The sequence below is a fragment of the Antedon bifida genome, chromosome 4, assembly GCF_963402885.1.
Source record: "Antedon bifida chromosome 4, ecAntBifi1.1, whole genome shotgun sequence".
NCBI lineage: Eukaryota > Metazoa > Echinodermata > Crinoidea > Comatulida > Antedonidae > Antedon > Antedon bifida.
The window spans coordinates 17,482,519-17,498,000 of record NC_136229.1 but is presented as its reverse complement, the minus strand read 5'-3'; the positions used below and the strand labels follow the sequence as shown (position 1 = coordinate 17,498,000).

Genomic DNA, 15,482 nt, shown 5'->3' with positions numbered 1-15,482 from the left:
AACTGGACATTTTGAAATTAACAACTTAATTAAATTTCATTGTTTTAATTGAATTCTATTGGTCAAGTGTTTATTTATACATACATACATACATACATATGGGATCCTCCTCTACTACGTCGTAGAACTGGAGTCGAAAACCTATTCGGCATCAAATAGCCTACTAAGGTGATCGTTAAGATTTTTCTTTGATTGTGTAATGGCTTTGGCTTGCCTGATTTCCATACTTAAAATACGAGAGATTTTAATCCACGGATCACGATAGTACCGTCTTGCTAGAACAGCAAACAGCATCTTTTTTGTTTTTTGTATAGTCATAACAACGGAATAACAGTCATAAAACAACCATTTTATGTACATTGTAACAATTATACTTTTATAATAGCCTATGGTATGAATTTGCTTCAAGGGTTCATAAATTTATACAGTTTAAATCTATTATTTTACAGGTTTTAAAGCCGAATGGATGGCTGTTAAGGACCAGCATTTATATATTGGTGGTCTGGGAAAGGAGTGGACAACCACAACAGGCGAGCTGGTCAATCTAAACCCCCAATGGGTCAAGGTGATCAGTCACTTAGGTGAAGTCAAACATATCCAATGGTCCAAGAACTATAATGCCATGAGGAAAAGTGCAGGATATGAATATCCAGGTAGATAAATAATTTATGCAGCCACAAGGAATATGAAGTTATTAGTTATTTTATTGGTTCCTTGATTGTTATTTAAATTAATAAAATATTGATTTATGTGTATAAATATTGGAGGCAGGCACTTAATTTATGCAGCCACATCGAATATGAATAATATAGGTCACATTTATTCAACCCACCCATTACACTCAGACATTATTTATTATTAGCAGATCAGGAAAGGCTAGACCAACACAAAACGTTTCAGATTTTCAACACTGTACATGGCATGCAATTTATTTAATCAAAACTTTAAAAGATAGTAACATGTATTACAATTTATTTAAATATTTATCACTTTGTATTATTTAATGATTCTACTAATGTACAAAACATAGCTCAAAATTGTAAAATGTTGATAATAAAGTTGACTTTCAACAGCAAGTTTACATAATTATATGATGGATAAACTACATCATTCTTATAAACTAGGAGGGTGTTGAGTAATCTTTTGAATATATAGATAGTATAGCACAAACATCACATATCTTTGAATTTTATTATTTAAAGTTAATACAATTTTTTTAATTTCAGGATATATGATTCACGAATCAGGAGTTTGGAGCGAACATCACCAGCAGTGGTTTTTTCTTCCGCGACGGGCAAGCACGCTACGTTACGACGAAGTAGAAGATGAGCACCGAGCTACTAACATTCTCCTACGCTGCTCTGCAGACTTCGAGCAGGTCACGGTCACTCGCATCGGTACCTTGAATGCTATACGTGGGTATTCATCGTTTAAGTTTATTCCAGGGACGAGGGATCAAATTATCGTTGCGCTTAAAACGGAGGAGAATCATGGAGAAATCGCAACATTTATAACAGCGTTTAATATCAAAGGAGTAATTATTTATAAAGATGAAAAAATTGCTGATAACAAGTTTGAAGGAATTGAATTTATATGAAAATATTAGTATCCTTTATGGTGTTGGTTCTAATTTAAGTAAGGCTTCTTGACGGAGTGATTAGCAAAGGGTCGAAGGTTAACTAAGTAATGGTGATGGCTTTTATACTTAGGCTGGCCAGCCCAGGAATGGCCCAAATATTCAACATGTGTATAAACATAGAAATCACTCTGTATTGTTGCTTCCCAAAATATAGCAGAAAAGTGACACCTAGGTTTCATTACGTACAGTAAGTCATTAAGCCAGTCATACTGGTCCTAAATTTTCCAGGAATAGTTATGCAGTAGAGTATGCTAAATTAGTGAGTGTTCAACAGAGTCAAATAAGGAAAAAATCGTCAATTCTGCTGCTAGTTTCTACCTTAAAGCCTTGTATACATTATCAAACTTTATGTGACAAAAAAAATGTGATGTGCCCAAATAGACATGATGATGTCATAGCACTACCATATTGGGACATAACACTACCATATTTGTGCATATCACACTTTTTGTCAAACTACTTTGATAGTGTAGACAGAGCTTAGATTTGAAAAGGGCCCTTTTTAGTATAAATGAGTGTTCATTCAAGCTATGCCTATGGGCCAAAATGCTCTACCACCTGACGGCAATATTTGTTAATTTTATTATTTATTTAGCTTGTTTTTTTTAAATAAATTGTGCAAATAAGCCCAGAATTTTTCATACTGTAACATACGTTCAGTGAGTACAGTAAATTTATGATTAAAAAATCTAACTGGACATTTTGAGAGCAACAACTTAATTCAATTTCATGGTTTTAATTAAGTGAATTCTATTGGTCAAATGTTTATTTATAGTCATATTTAGTCAGAATTTCAATTGTGTACATTGTAATAATTAGACTTTTATAATAGTCTATGTATGAATATGAATTGACATAGTTTGATATTGTTTATGTTATGCTTTTGGAAAATATTGTATTAAAGTATAGAATTAAAACTTTAAACCTTAATACTGTAGGCTATTACAGAATAGTATTTCTTAATGTGCAATCTTATCCTCTCTCTATTTGTCAAACATAATTGTTTTACATACTGTACTGGTATTTCAATAAAGGCCTTTGAAATGTTATGTTGCCCAAGGCTAACTGAACCAAAATTATTATTTTTTAATGAATTGTAGATTCTGATATTATAACTTTGTTATATATTGTACTGGTATTTCAATAAAGGCCTTACAAATGTTATGTTTCCCAAGGCTAACTGAACCAAAATTATTATTTTGTAATGAATTGTAGTTTCTGATAAATACAACTTCCTGTTTCACAAAAGACTTGCTATAATTAAATTAGATCATAAAACACATAAAGACTGCAAGCATCCTTAATGTGTTTCTAATTATTTATAAATCAACTATTATTTGTTCTGAGTGATGATAATGTTTATCTGGTTTGTTAACAATTTCAAATTGATTATTTACTCTGTTTTATATATTCTAGACTAAATTTAATAGTATAATATTTTTACAACCTAATTTGTACAGAATTATATTGGTGATGGTTAAATAATGATGATAGTATTATAATTATTTTGTTGTTTTATTAATTCTTTTTTTATGAGAGTTTATTGTTTAATAACAAATAACTGATTTTTAAAAAGATTATGATATATGGCAATCCTAGAAAACTAATATTGTTATGCTAAAATTGAAAATAAAAGAATATAATGATACGCTATATTATCAGTGTAAAATAATAGGGATACAATACATATACAAATCTAAAAATTCAGTATACAGTTTATAGTAATGTTTATCATATTATTAATATTTGAAGAGACAACAATTGTTTTACTGTTATATGGCAGCTATTAAATAGATAAATACTAGAATAACATAAATGTTTCTTTGTGTTATTTGATCATACATTTTGTTATGTTTAGACCAAATGTATCAATCCATAGTATTATCTATATAAACAAGATATTGAGTCTTTATAATAGTCATGTTGATATATAGCATACCACATTGTTACACCCACCCAGTGTAAATTATCATGTACAGCCCTCAACAACTATACAAAGTAACAGGCCTTCTCATTACCTAGTTTGGGATTTCCCCTTAATAGGGGTTCTTCTGTATTCTTATAAATACGAGTTGTACCCATTAGAGAACTCAAAATTGTAACCACTTTTTGAATAGAGTTATCTGTGAAATAGACATTTTTTCCTTTTGATTGACCAATCAAATCCATTAAAATATTCTACCTGCATGATGGTATTATATTACAGTTAATTGATATATACCATGAAAGTAAACAATCAAATTTTGATGAAATTGATTGATGAGAAAAACTACATTCACCAAAGAGACCCAAAAACTTTGATGTGTGGTCAAACACTTTGTTTACTGATAATATCATTATGAACATTAAACTCTCCAAACACAGATAAATACAATCATTTTTTTATTACACTAATTTTCGTTTTTTCACAACAGCTCAACAACCTCATCCCAAGATCTGTAACACTCGTATTCTAGTTACTATTTATTTAGCAGTTAATATATTTTGTTTACGGCAACAACACCATGTGACATCCGCTATATAGACAGCTTACTACTGTATCTACATTACATGGAAAAAATCATGTACAGTATTGAAATTTTCTGTTTTACAGCAATTAACTGTAATATATCATTAACAGTCCAAAAAGAAAGTTTTTTAATTATTTTTAAGCTCCTCCTCACATTAATTTAATTATTGCTTTCCTTCGTAAAACTTTGTTAGAAAATCGCTATCCATCATATTATTTGGATCCTTATCAAAGAAGTTCATTATGTGAGGGCGCTGTTTCCAAACTTGTATGGTTTCATCAAGCTCTATTTTACCCTGTAATATTAAAAAATAATGATTTAGTAATTTCTATATGAATATAGTAGTGTAAATTGCATAGATGTACTTGTAATTTTCACTAGAAAACATACCTTAATTACAAGTAAATCTACAGTTCTTGTATCCCGAATGTGAGCATTCTTCATAAACATTTCCCGAACTTTATCCCGACCTTGTTTAATAGTAATGTCTAAATAATACTGTTGAACTGAAATGAAAAAAATCATCAACAAAAATAGGTCATTTGAATTTATTTTTAACTTAATTAAAAACTGAAAAAATTAAAAACCAGTCATCCTTCATTAATTAATACAAATTAATACTACTAATAATAGGCATAGGCATGGGGCTAGTTATTTTCTTATACATACATTGTCATTAATAATGGTTGCCCCTCCCACCCACTTCTAAAAAAATCCTAGGCCTCCTTGGGTCAAGGGTCATCCGGACTTCCTCTCAACTGAAGTCCTCTCCCACCACCGGTGTAGTGAATGTAGAGTAGGCTTACTAACTATCTTAGGCCTAGTTCAAATATTAGGTTCAATAAATGAACGTTGGCTTACTTGCATGAGGAACCTCTCTCCACCATGCTTTGTATAGCTGAATAACCCGCCTTCTGGACTCTTGTGGATTTTTAGACATCATTAATTTCACATTTCTGGAGACTGCAGCCATCCGAGCTGCTTGAGTTGGCGACGCCATTTTGATTGCGGCGAAGAGACAACAATTGCCAGAGAAAAATAATACTAGTATTACAAATGATTATACCTGTGTAAAATGCTTAATTTGTTTAATTAAAACTGGCTTATCAGCAGTGTTGTTATGTTAAAATCTATAGATATATTGAATTATCGTGGATGTTTTTTACTTTTCATTGTTAAAAAAGCGGTTGAATGTTTTATGATGTAGAAATGGGATTATCCCGACGGCCGGGAACTAGTCATTGAACGCCCTCTACAAGTATTTAATATTTCCACTCTCCATCGCAACCGTCATAGCAACAAGTCAAACTGCTACGCGGCGGAGGTTTGTAAAGAGAGCAAAAGGAAAGGGTCAAAAGACTGCAACAAGTTATCTAAATTAAGTGTTTTATAAACCTGAAACTATGGCTGGTGATGGAGAATCAGATGTACAGATGCTTGAGCTTAAATCTATAATAGGATTTAATGGTGAGTTGATACTGTAGGGCCAATTGTATATGCTGTGTGAATGAATGAAGAATTATAGATAGGCCTAGCCTACCCTTTCCTCACGGATTACGGTCGAAGCGGCCGCCAACTAAAGCGGCCGCTAGTTCAATAACGGTAATCTGTATGGAACGCCGTGTGCGCTTTGATTGTCGTTGTTTTGTAATCTTTGATTGTCATTGTTTCGACAGGTTTTCTTTACCTCGGACGTAAATAACAATCTACATTATTATGTAATTTATTCTCTTTTTTTTACAGATTGAATGTGATACGCGTACGTTCTTTTAAACGAAATGGCGAATCGATGATTACTTATTTTAACTGTTCTAAATGATATACATATGTTTAATAAAGTCTATAAAATACATTGTGGTGTTTATATTGTATATTAATATAATAATAAGCCAATTATTAAGAATTATATATAAATAAACCAATCAATAAAGTATATCAAAATATATAAATATATTAATAATTAAAAATATTTGTTATTGTATATTAATTAATTAGTAAAGTAACTAGTAGTGTTCGCAATCATAATTTAATTACAATAACATGATGACAGCAATTTATTTAATATCCCTACACTATTTTATTACTTCAGATATTTAAATATTGATCAATTGAAAATGAGTTTTAAATACTAAAATAAGATGAAAGTGTCTGTTTGATACGGTAATTAATTACGCGAATTTCTGCTAATAACTCGACTGACGGCCAGCAATAGTGCTGCTGCACATTAGGTGCGCGTCCCATGTTGCTTTATTGAAAACACAAACAATGTATTACAATGGAACAACTAACACACCCTATTACTAATAATAAAAACCAAGATTCGATAGTACAGTATGTAAATGAGATATAAATATTCGGCAATACCGTACGTAAATTATTATTGCAATACTGTATAAAGATTCGATAGTATGTAAACAAGATATAAATATTCGGCAATACCGTACGTAAATTATTATTTAATGCAATACTGTATAAAGATTCGATTAAGTCTGTAAATGAGATATCAAGATTCGGCAATACCGTACGTAAATTATTAATGCAATACTGTATAAAGATTCGATAGTATGTAAAAATGAGATATAAAAGATTCGGCAATACCGTACGTAAATTATTAATGCAATACTGTATAAAGATTCAATAGTATGTAAACGAGATATAAAGATTCGGCAATACCGTACGTAAATTATTAATGCAATACTGTATAAAGATTCGATAGTATGTCAAATGAGATATCAAGATTCGGCAATACCGTACGTAAATTATTAATGCAATACTGTATAAAGATTCAATAGTACATTGTCAAATGAGATATCAAGATTCGGAAATACCGTACGTAAATTATTAATGCAATACTGTATAAAGATTCGATAGTATGTAAAAATGAGATATAAAGATTCGGCAATACCGTACGTAAATTATTATTGCAATACTGTATAAAGATTCGATTAAGTCTGTAAATGAGATATAAAGATTCGGCAATACCGTACGTAAATTATTAATGCAATACTGTATAAAGATTCGATAGTATGTAAACAAGATATAAATATTCGGCAATACCGTACGTAAATTATTAATGCAATACTGTATAAAGATTCAATAGTACATTGTCAAATGAGATATCAAGATTCGGCAATACCGTACGTAAATTATTATTGCAATACTGTATAAAATTCGATAGTTAAATGTAAATGAGATATAAATATTCGGCAATACCATACGTAAATTATTATTGCAATACTGTATAAAGATTCGATTAAGTCTGTAAATGAGATATAAAGATTCGGCAATACCGTACGTAAATTATTAATGCAATACTGTATAAAGATTCGATAGTATGTAAACAAGATATAAAGATTCGGCAATACCGTACGTAAATTATTATTGCAATACTGTATAAAGATTCGATTAAGTCTGTAAATGAGATATCAAGATTCGGCAATACCGTACGTAAATTATTATTGCAATACTGTATAAAATTCGATAGTTAAATGTAAATGAGATATAAATATTCGGCAATACCGTACGTAAATTATTATTGCAATACTGTATAAAATTCGATAGTTAAATGTAAATGAGATATCAAGATTCGGCAATACCGTACGTAAATTATTAATGCAATACTGTATAAAGATTCGATAGTATGTAAAAAATGAGATATAAAAGATTCGGCAATACCGTACGTAAATTATTAATGCAATACTGTATAAAGATTCAATAGTATGTAAACGAGATATAAAGATTCGGCAATACCGTACGTAAATTATTAATGCAATACTGTATAAAGATTCGATAGTATGTCAAATGAGATATCAAGATTCGGCAATACCGTACGTAAATTATTAATGCAATACTGTATAAAGATTCAATAGAGTACATATGTCAAATGAGATATCAAGATTCGGAAATACCGTACGTAAATTATTAATGCAAAACTGTATAAAGATTCGATAGTATGTAAAAATGAGATATAAAGATTCGGCAATACCGTACGTAAATTATTATTGCAATACTGTATAAAGATTCGATTAAGTCTGTAAATGAGATATAAAGATTCGGCAATACCGTACGTAAATTATTATTATTGCAATACTGTATAAGGATTCAATAGTATATAAACGAGATATAAAGATTCGGCAATACCGTACGTAAATTATTATTATTGCAATACTGTATAAGGATTCAATAGTATATGAACGAGATATAAAGATTCGGCAATACCGTATACGTAAATTATTATTGCAATACTGTATAAGGATTCAATAGTATGTAAACGAGATATAAAGGTTCGGCAAAATATATTTCGATATATGTATTAGTTAATAGTAAATACAAATAAAATATACATTGATTTATCGGCAGGCAAACTTAATTATTATAGAATATAAAGATTTGATAGTACATGAGTTGGCTTATATTTATTGGTTTGACCATACATACAGCTGTAACTCAACTCGCCATAGGCCATGGCGTTGACAACGACAATCAAAGATTAAAGCGCACATGGCGTTCCATACAAATAACGATATTAAACTGGCGGCCGCTTTGGTTGGCGGCCGCTTCGACCATACTCCTTCCTCACCACTCACTGTACTCACTTTTTACATCTGGCACACACACGGTCAGTGTCACAGAGTGTAGATACAGTAGTACCAATCACACAGAAGTAGTAGTCTTGTCAATCAGTGATGATTGGTCTACAGAGTAACGGGTTTCTTAATTTATTATACAGTTTTTAAACAATAAAAATAAATGAATATTATTAAGTTTTCCTCAACGAAAACAAACGTAATGTCCTATTTTCAATTTGAACAATGAATGATTTTTTAATTTTCATTTAGAATAAAAGTGAAATTAAAAAATCATTTTGTATGTTGCTGTCATAAATACTGTAATAATTATAATTTATATTTCTTTTCTTGTTGTTTTTTACTCTACAGGTAAAGTTTCTGCTGGTTTGAAAGTGCATCCAGATAGACAACATATCATCTACCCTCTAGGAAATGTAGTCATCATCGAAGACATTCAAACAAAAAAACAGAGATATCTAAATGGCCACACCAATGATGTGTCCTGCTTGGCTATTTCAAAGAGTGGCAAATATATTGCATCTGGACAAGTCACCCATATGGGATTTAAAGTACGTTTGCTGCCATCACTGTCATGGACTTAGTGGTATTTAAATAGGCCTAGGCCTATACTGGTTTTTCATGAACATATTAGAATTATCTTCTTTTCTCTTACAAATGTTTTTTTTTCTTACAGGCTGATCTGATCATCTGGAATTATGAAACAAATGACATCTACTGTCGTCTTTCTTTGCATAAAGTCAAAGTTCAATCGCTAGCATTCTCTCCAAATGACCTGTACTTATTGTCCCTTGGGGGTCAAGATGATGGCAGTGTCGTTATCTGGGACGTGAAGGCTAAACAGTCAATATGTGGTTCCCAAGCAGCCCTGAAAAGCGCTGGCATGACATATTGTGTAGCATATTCCAACTCTAATGATAACATCTTTGTAACTGGAGGAGAGTAAGTATTACTATAATAAGTTCAAAGGTTAATTTATGAATATAATAGTTGAACCAAATTTAGGCAGAAACCTAGGAAAAGTTATGTTATGTATTGCATCTTTAATTTATTGTGCTCATAATATACAGACATTGGAACATGCTTCCACCTCAATATTCCTCAGCATAGTTGTGCTGTTTAGGTCATATACAATAATAATGGATATCGACTCGTCAAAAATTGTAAAGCTCTCTATTACTGAAATGTTGAATAAAATGTCCTTTTGTGCCATAGACACCTTATTCTTTGTGCTGTATCTCCACATATGGCATAATTGTTCCAGTAACATAGGAAAATTATGTATCATCATGTGTCTGGCCTATGATTCATACAGGTGTCACATGGGATGAATACTGTATGTGACGTTGTATTATAGAATTTGCCTATGATACAGGCAATCGGCTATCACAGATTATTATAATAGTTTCTATTACATTTATTACAGTCGTACTCTGCGTGTGTGGGAGCTAGACAGAGGAAATCGTAAGATTCGCCCAACAGATTGTACCATGGGACAGTTGAAGCGGGTTGTCACAAGCATTGAGGTAAATGATAATAACGTTTTCTTTAAACATTTATGAAAGGAATATTTTAACCATATGCCCACTTAAAATTAGGTGGAATATTATTTATATTAATAAATTTATTTTTTTACAATATATTTTCCTTTTTAATTAAAAAATGTAGGTATCAGAAAACGATCAGTTTTTCTACTGTGGCACAACTAGCGGTGACGTATTAAAGGTTAGCGTAGAAAAACAACTATTCCGGCACTACGGACCAGCAAAGAACAAATACAGTAAAGGAATCACCGCACTGGCTCTTGTTAAAACAGACGAAATGCTGGTCGGGGCTGGTGATGGAACGGTGGCACTGATCAAAGGAGATACTTTTAAGAAAGTAAAAAGTGTCAAAATCGCCGATGCTGGAGCTATCACATCGATTGCGCTGCGTGGCAATGGCCATCAGGTATGTAATTAGTTAATCAAACAATTGAGCCAGTGTTAATATTTATAATTCCTATTTTCTGAGAAGCTATTTTTGTTGGCCTATAGGCCTAATTTAGCATGCGAAGTATTATTATTATGTTAAAATGAAATAAGCATAGTAAAATACATTTTAAAGAGAGGGAAAAAAGAGAGAATTTGGTGTAAGCAAAAGCTATCACAATGCAATAATGTGTTTAGGTATTGTGTAACACAATAATAAATCTAAATAATCAAATATGACTATTTTCTTATTTCTAGTTTTTTGTTGGAACAGAAAATGCACAGACATACCGCTTCAATTTCGCAGAGTTCACATATAATCTCATTTCCACATGTCACTCAAACCCAGTCAACGACATAGTTTTTCCTTTGTAAGTATTATAAATGTGATTTCCTGATTATCTCTGATTGGTTACGCAATTTTTCACTTTGCAAAAAGTAGAAACTGTTTTCGCTGAAGCGGAAAACTCAAATAGCTAGAATTCGTCTCTGAAATGAATTTGAAAGATGCTTACACTTTTGAATCACACGAATGAATTCTTCGTTTTAGCTATTTTTTTTTCTAAAAAAGTATAAATATCTGTTCTATATTGTTAATGTGTGGAAAATAAATGATACAAACAATCAAACCAGGATAAAAGCAGACTTTAATTTCTTCCCCTGCCTAATTTTTCATTCCCATCCATAACTTTTTTACACCTACACCTTATACTTCCCTTGGCCTACAATAGGATTGTAAGAATTTATTTATATTTTAATGATGTTAAATTTTGTTATCAACAGTGGTTCTTCAGATTTGTTTGCTACATGCTCGGAGAACGATATTCGTGTTTGGCATGGGAGTAAAGAGATGCTACGCATTTCTGTACCTAATATCACATGCCACGCCATTGATTTCATGCGAGATGGCAGATCCATAATTAGTGGTATGTACCATTTATCTTATAAATTTTGAGTTAGTGGCCAAGCGGTTAAGACAGTAGAACAGTAATTACGTAGCCATAACATCAGCAAGGGTTCAAGGCTCACTTGCTCCATGGTTCTGGTGGTGTTCTCGGATAAGGACTATAAACCGTAGGTCCAGTGTACATCTAGCTCATGTGCACTTTACAGAACCTAGTACATCTTTTGAGACGACTAGAGTGAGTGAGGTTAAACCATTGTCTCATATATTTCTTTCTTATAATTATGTTTTATTTAGCATGGAATGATGGAAAAATCCGAGCTTTCCTACCAGAATCTGGTCGCCTGCATTACTGCATAGAAGACGCCCACAATAAGGGTGTGACTGCAATTGCGGCAACATCCGATTGTAAACGTATTGTGAGTGGTGGAGGAGAGGGTCAGGTCAGAGTTTGGAAGATCGGCTCAGAATCACAGAAAATGGTGGACGCGATGAAAGAACACAAAGGGAGCGTATCGTGTATCAAAGTACACAAGAACGATACGGAGTGTATCAGTGCTAGTAGCGACGGTACCTGCATCATCTGGGATTTGATGTAAGATATCTTTAACAATATAGGCCCTGTTCACACACTGTGTTTTAGCAACTGTATTAGTTAAAAACAGTCTGTACTGTTTTAGTGTAAAATGCTGATTTATTTAATCAGATCATTACCTATGATGGTAACAATACGTTTCCTGAAGGACATAACTTACATTTTAACGATAAGCATTGCCATCTGCCCTCCGTTTATCTTTCTGCAGTTCATAATTTGACCTGTGTATTCCAATACGCCATAGCTCCATCCGTCTTCTGAACACTCACTACCTCAGCCTCCATTTCTCTTCCCTCCATTCCCTCCTGTTTTTTCACAGTATCTAATGTTTATTTTTCTTCTCTAGCCGATTTGTACGCAACCAAGTAATATTTGCCAATACCTTATTCAAATGCGTTTTCTACCATCCTGGAGGAATGCAACTTATTACAAGTGGAACTGACAGAAAGGTATATTTGTTGAATTATTCTCAGTAAATGACACATTTCATGAGGAAAAGGGGCCTGAGGAAATGCCGTTGTTGGGCCTATCTTTTACATAATAATTTTCAATAATTTAGGAGGGACCGAGAAAGTCTGGGTCCCACTTGGATCCCCATATGGACCACCACACTTATCTACTGGCACCACTTTAAATTTGAGGTCCATTTTACCAAAGATTCTGATTTCAGAAGGAAAAATTTATCTTTACCCAGTATTGTATGACTTAAAGCTTAGTTCCCACTAGGACGTAACGCAAGGACATAAGCGCAACAAATGACAAGTGATAGTGTTGCATTCATGTCCTTGTGTTGCGTCTCTTGTGGAAACCAATCATTAGTAGTGATTCATGATATTTTGTATTTTGTGCATTCAGATCGGGTACTGGGGATGCATTGATGGTGCTCAGATTCGAGAAGTAGAAGGATCAAAATCAGGGTCAATCAACGGTATGGATATCGCAAGTGACGGGAAGTACTTTGTAACCGGTAGTAAAGATAGACTGATAAAGGTAAAATTTATCCTGAATTTTAACCCCTATTCATAAGTTCTGTCTATTTGTACATTGCTATTCTTTCATTGAGCATAATTTTAGAGGACACAACAAATACAGATTTCAATAAATTGTTTAAAAAAATGATAGTTTTGTTGCACAGTTGTTCCATGTTAAGCTCTGTTTACACTATCAAACATTATGGGGGAAAAAAGTGTGATGTACCCATATATGGACATGATGATGTTATCACTACCATATTTAAACACATCACATTTGTCAAACTAGTTTGATATTGTAGACAGCTTTACGTACTACTTGTGAGTGGCTGAGCGGTTAAGACAATGGAACCATAATCCATAGCCATAACATGGCAAGGGTTCGAGGCTCACTCGCTCCATGGTTCTGGTGGTAGGTTCAGTGTATGCATATTGGTTGTGTGCACTTTAAAGAACCTAGTATATCTTTCGAGACGAGTAGGGGGTTACCCCGGTGTACTAGTTCACACACACAGTCATGAACAGACGTAATGGCGTCGTAGTTGGCTGCCGATGACACGATGTGACAGCGCTCTGATCTTCATGAAATAGCGCTATATAAATGTCGCATTATATTATTGCAATGGGATATGAGATATTACTGATTGTTTTGTTTTTGATTGTATAGGTATGGGATTATAAAGAAGCAGAAGTCACCCATGTTGGAATTGGTCACAGTGGATTCATCAACCGGCTTAAAATATGCCCCAATCAGAAAATCATTGTGAGCGTTAGCCATGATGGCGCTATTCTCTGTTGGGATTACCCGTTTTAAAACCGCTTCTTCTATCCCAACAAAACAGTTGCATGTAATTCTGATAATACAAACACAGATTTCTTGTACAAAATAAACTATTAATTGAATAATTATTTGTGTAATGTGGTATAGTATCTGTAATATTATGCTGATGATATTTTTTTATTGGTAATATACTGTCTTGTCAGAAAATAGTTCAATAATTTATTGGATCCTGGGTACACTACTTCTAATAAACTTAATTCCATTATCGTCAGCCAGAGTTGAATTAAATACTTCAAGAACATTAAAATTAATTTATAACTGTATAGTACCAGTGAGAGGTAGAAATTTAAAGTTTAAAACTTGATGGTTTTAATATAATATAATAACTGATAGAAACAGCCAGTCTATTAAAATTAATTTATAACTTGCAATGTTTGATACTGGTGGTGAGAAGTAGCAATTTAATGTTTAAATTTGAAGTTTAATTTTAAGTTTGAATATAATTTATAATTATCTGTGATATAATATTATACCAAATGTATTAATTTAGTCTTCATTAATCATCTGACCTTCCCAGAATTCTTCCATTTCCCATCATTATCTGTTATCTTAAATGTTCGTTGTTTATTTCCACTTACTCACTGATTCCGGCACAACCATTTCTGCGCATACAAAGATCTTTAATATTATTGGTAATGCCATCATTTTGTTATTTTATAATCTATAATTTACAATATATATATTAATGTACATAAAATGAAAACATAGATGTATTATAGATGCAACCTATGAACTAAAGTATATCATTCTGAAAAAGGGAAATAATTGCACCATGGTTGCAATAACAAATATTTCTTTAGTTGTTAAAAAAAATAGAGAACTATGTATCCATATAAATACCAAAGTCATGTTATTTCCTCCAAGTGCAACTTCCAGTATAATAATTAATTGCAGTTATTACTATTAGAAGTATTAATATTCCTCAACAATTAGGTATTATTAAGTGATCTGACCATCACAAGTGATAGATCATCCAAACTGTTGCTTGTGATTGACGGACTTGATGGTATGAATGAATATTTTAACAAAATTCCATCAAATTCTTTCACCTTGATAATACATGTTTGTTATACTAAAGAATAATTGTAGATTCATAAGTATTGCTGTTTGTATGTAACCTTTGGAATAAAGGATACTGTATTATAATTTGAATAATCTGGATGTGTTTTGTTTTTTCTGAGGCACTCATTTATTCTTATTAGGAAGGAATAAGGATGTCTTCTTGTCCACTTCATGGTGAACTAAAAGGGTGGTAATAGATAGTCTCTATATAGCAAACTAGAAGGGCACTCAGAGAGGGCAAACCTCCACCTAGGCATTTGAAAATTTAATGACGTGTTCCATGCAGCTATGAAATCCTTTAAAATTAAATAACTTTTTGAGTAATCCTGCCAACTAACAAACATGCGATCAACCACCTAACATGTCACCATCCAGACGGAGGTAATAAATATGTATGATGTCAT

General features: G+C 32.3%; 3 protein-coding genes across 6 annotated transcripts in view; 2 read left to right on the top strand and 1 right to left on the bottom strand.

Moving 5' to 3' along the window:
- LOC144840596 (soluble calcium-activated nucleotidase 1-like) overlaps window positions 1-15,482 on the top strand; it is a 34,438-nt gene that overhangs the window by 1,862 nt on the left and 17,094 nt on the right. Inside the window, exons 2-4 of one of the 3 annotated variants that reach the window (XR_013611938.1) lie at window positions 450-653; window positions 1,227-2,003; window positions 13,392-13,421. Coding sequence is in view for 1 of the 3 variants with exons in the window: in XM_078696468.1 (XP_078552594.1) it covers window positions 450-653; window positions 1,227-1,597 (575 nt within the window). In the remaining 2 variants the exon portion in view is untranslated. Of the gene's footprint in view, window positions 1-449; window positions 654-1,226; window positions 3,445-13,391; window positions 13,422-15,482 lie in introns of those variants that run through there. The other 2 variants (XR_013611937.1, XM_078696468.1) reach the window with 2 other exon arrangements.
- On the bottom strand, window positions 4,005-5,255 carry LOC144840614 (NADH dehydrogenase [ubiquinone] 1 alpha subcomplex subunit 6-like). Its single transcript, XM_078696496.1, has 3 exons — window positions 5,011-5,255; window positions 4,540-4,655; window positions 4,005-4,444 (listed from the first exon to the last, which is right to left on the bottom strand). The coding sequence occupies exons 1-3, from the start codon at window positions 5,147-5,149 to the stop codon at window positions 4,313-4,315; spliced, it is 387 nt and encodes a 128-aa protein (XP_078552622.1). The 5' UTR covers window positions 5,150-5,255; the 3' UTR covers window positions 4,005-4,312.
- On the top strand, window positions 5,451-14,001 carry LOC144840585 (cilia- and flagella-associated protein 52-like). 2 transcript variants are annotated; one of them, XM_078696451.1, is made up of 11 exons: window positions 5,451-5,616; window positions 9,087-9,286; window positions 9,412-9,677; window positions 10,162-10,261; window positions 10,404-10,685; window positions 10,964-11,076; window positions 11,489-11,631; window positions 11,907-12,204; window positions 12,551-12,653; window positions 13,060-13,194; window positions 13,843-14,001. In XM_078696451.1, the coding sequence occupies exons 1-11, from the start codon at window positions 5,553-5,555 to the stop codon at window positions 13,987-13,989; spliced, it is 1,851 nt and encodes a 616-aa protein (XP_078552577.1). In that variant the 5' UTR covers window positions 5,451-5,552; the 3' UTR covers window positions 13,990-14,001. The 2 variants fall into 2 exon arrangements, with proteins under 2 accessions (XP_078552577.1, XP_078552578.1); XM_078696452.1 differs by lacking the exon at window positions 9,087-9,286 and having other exon boundaries at window positions 5,555-5,616.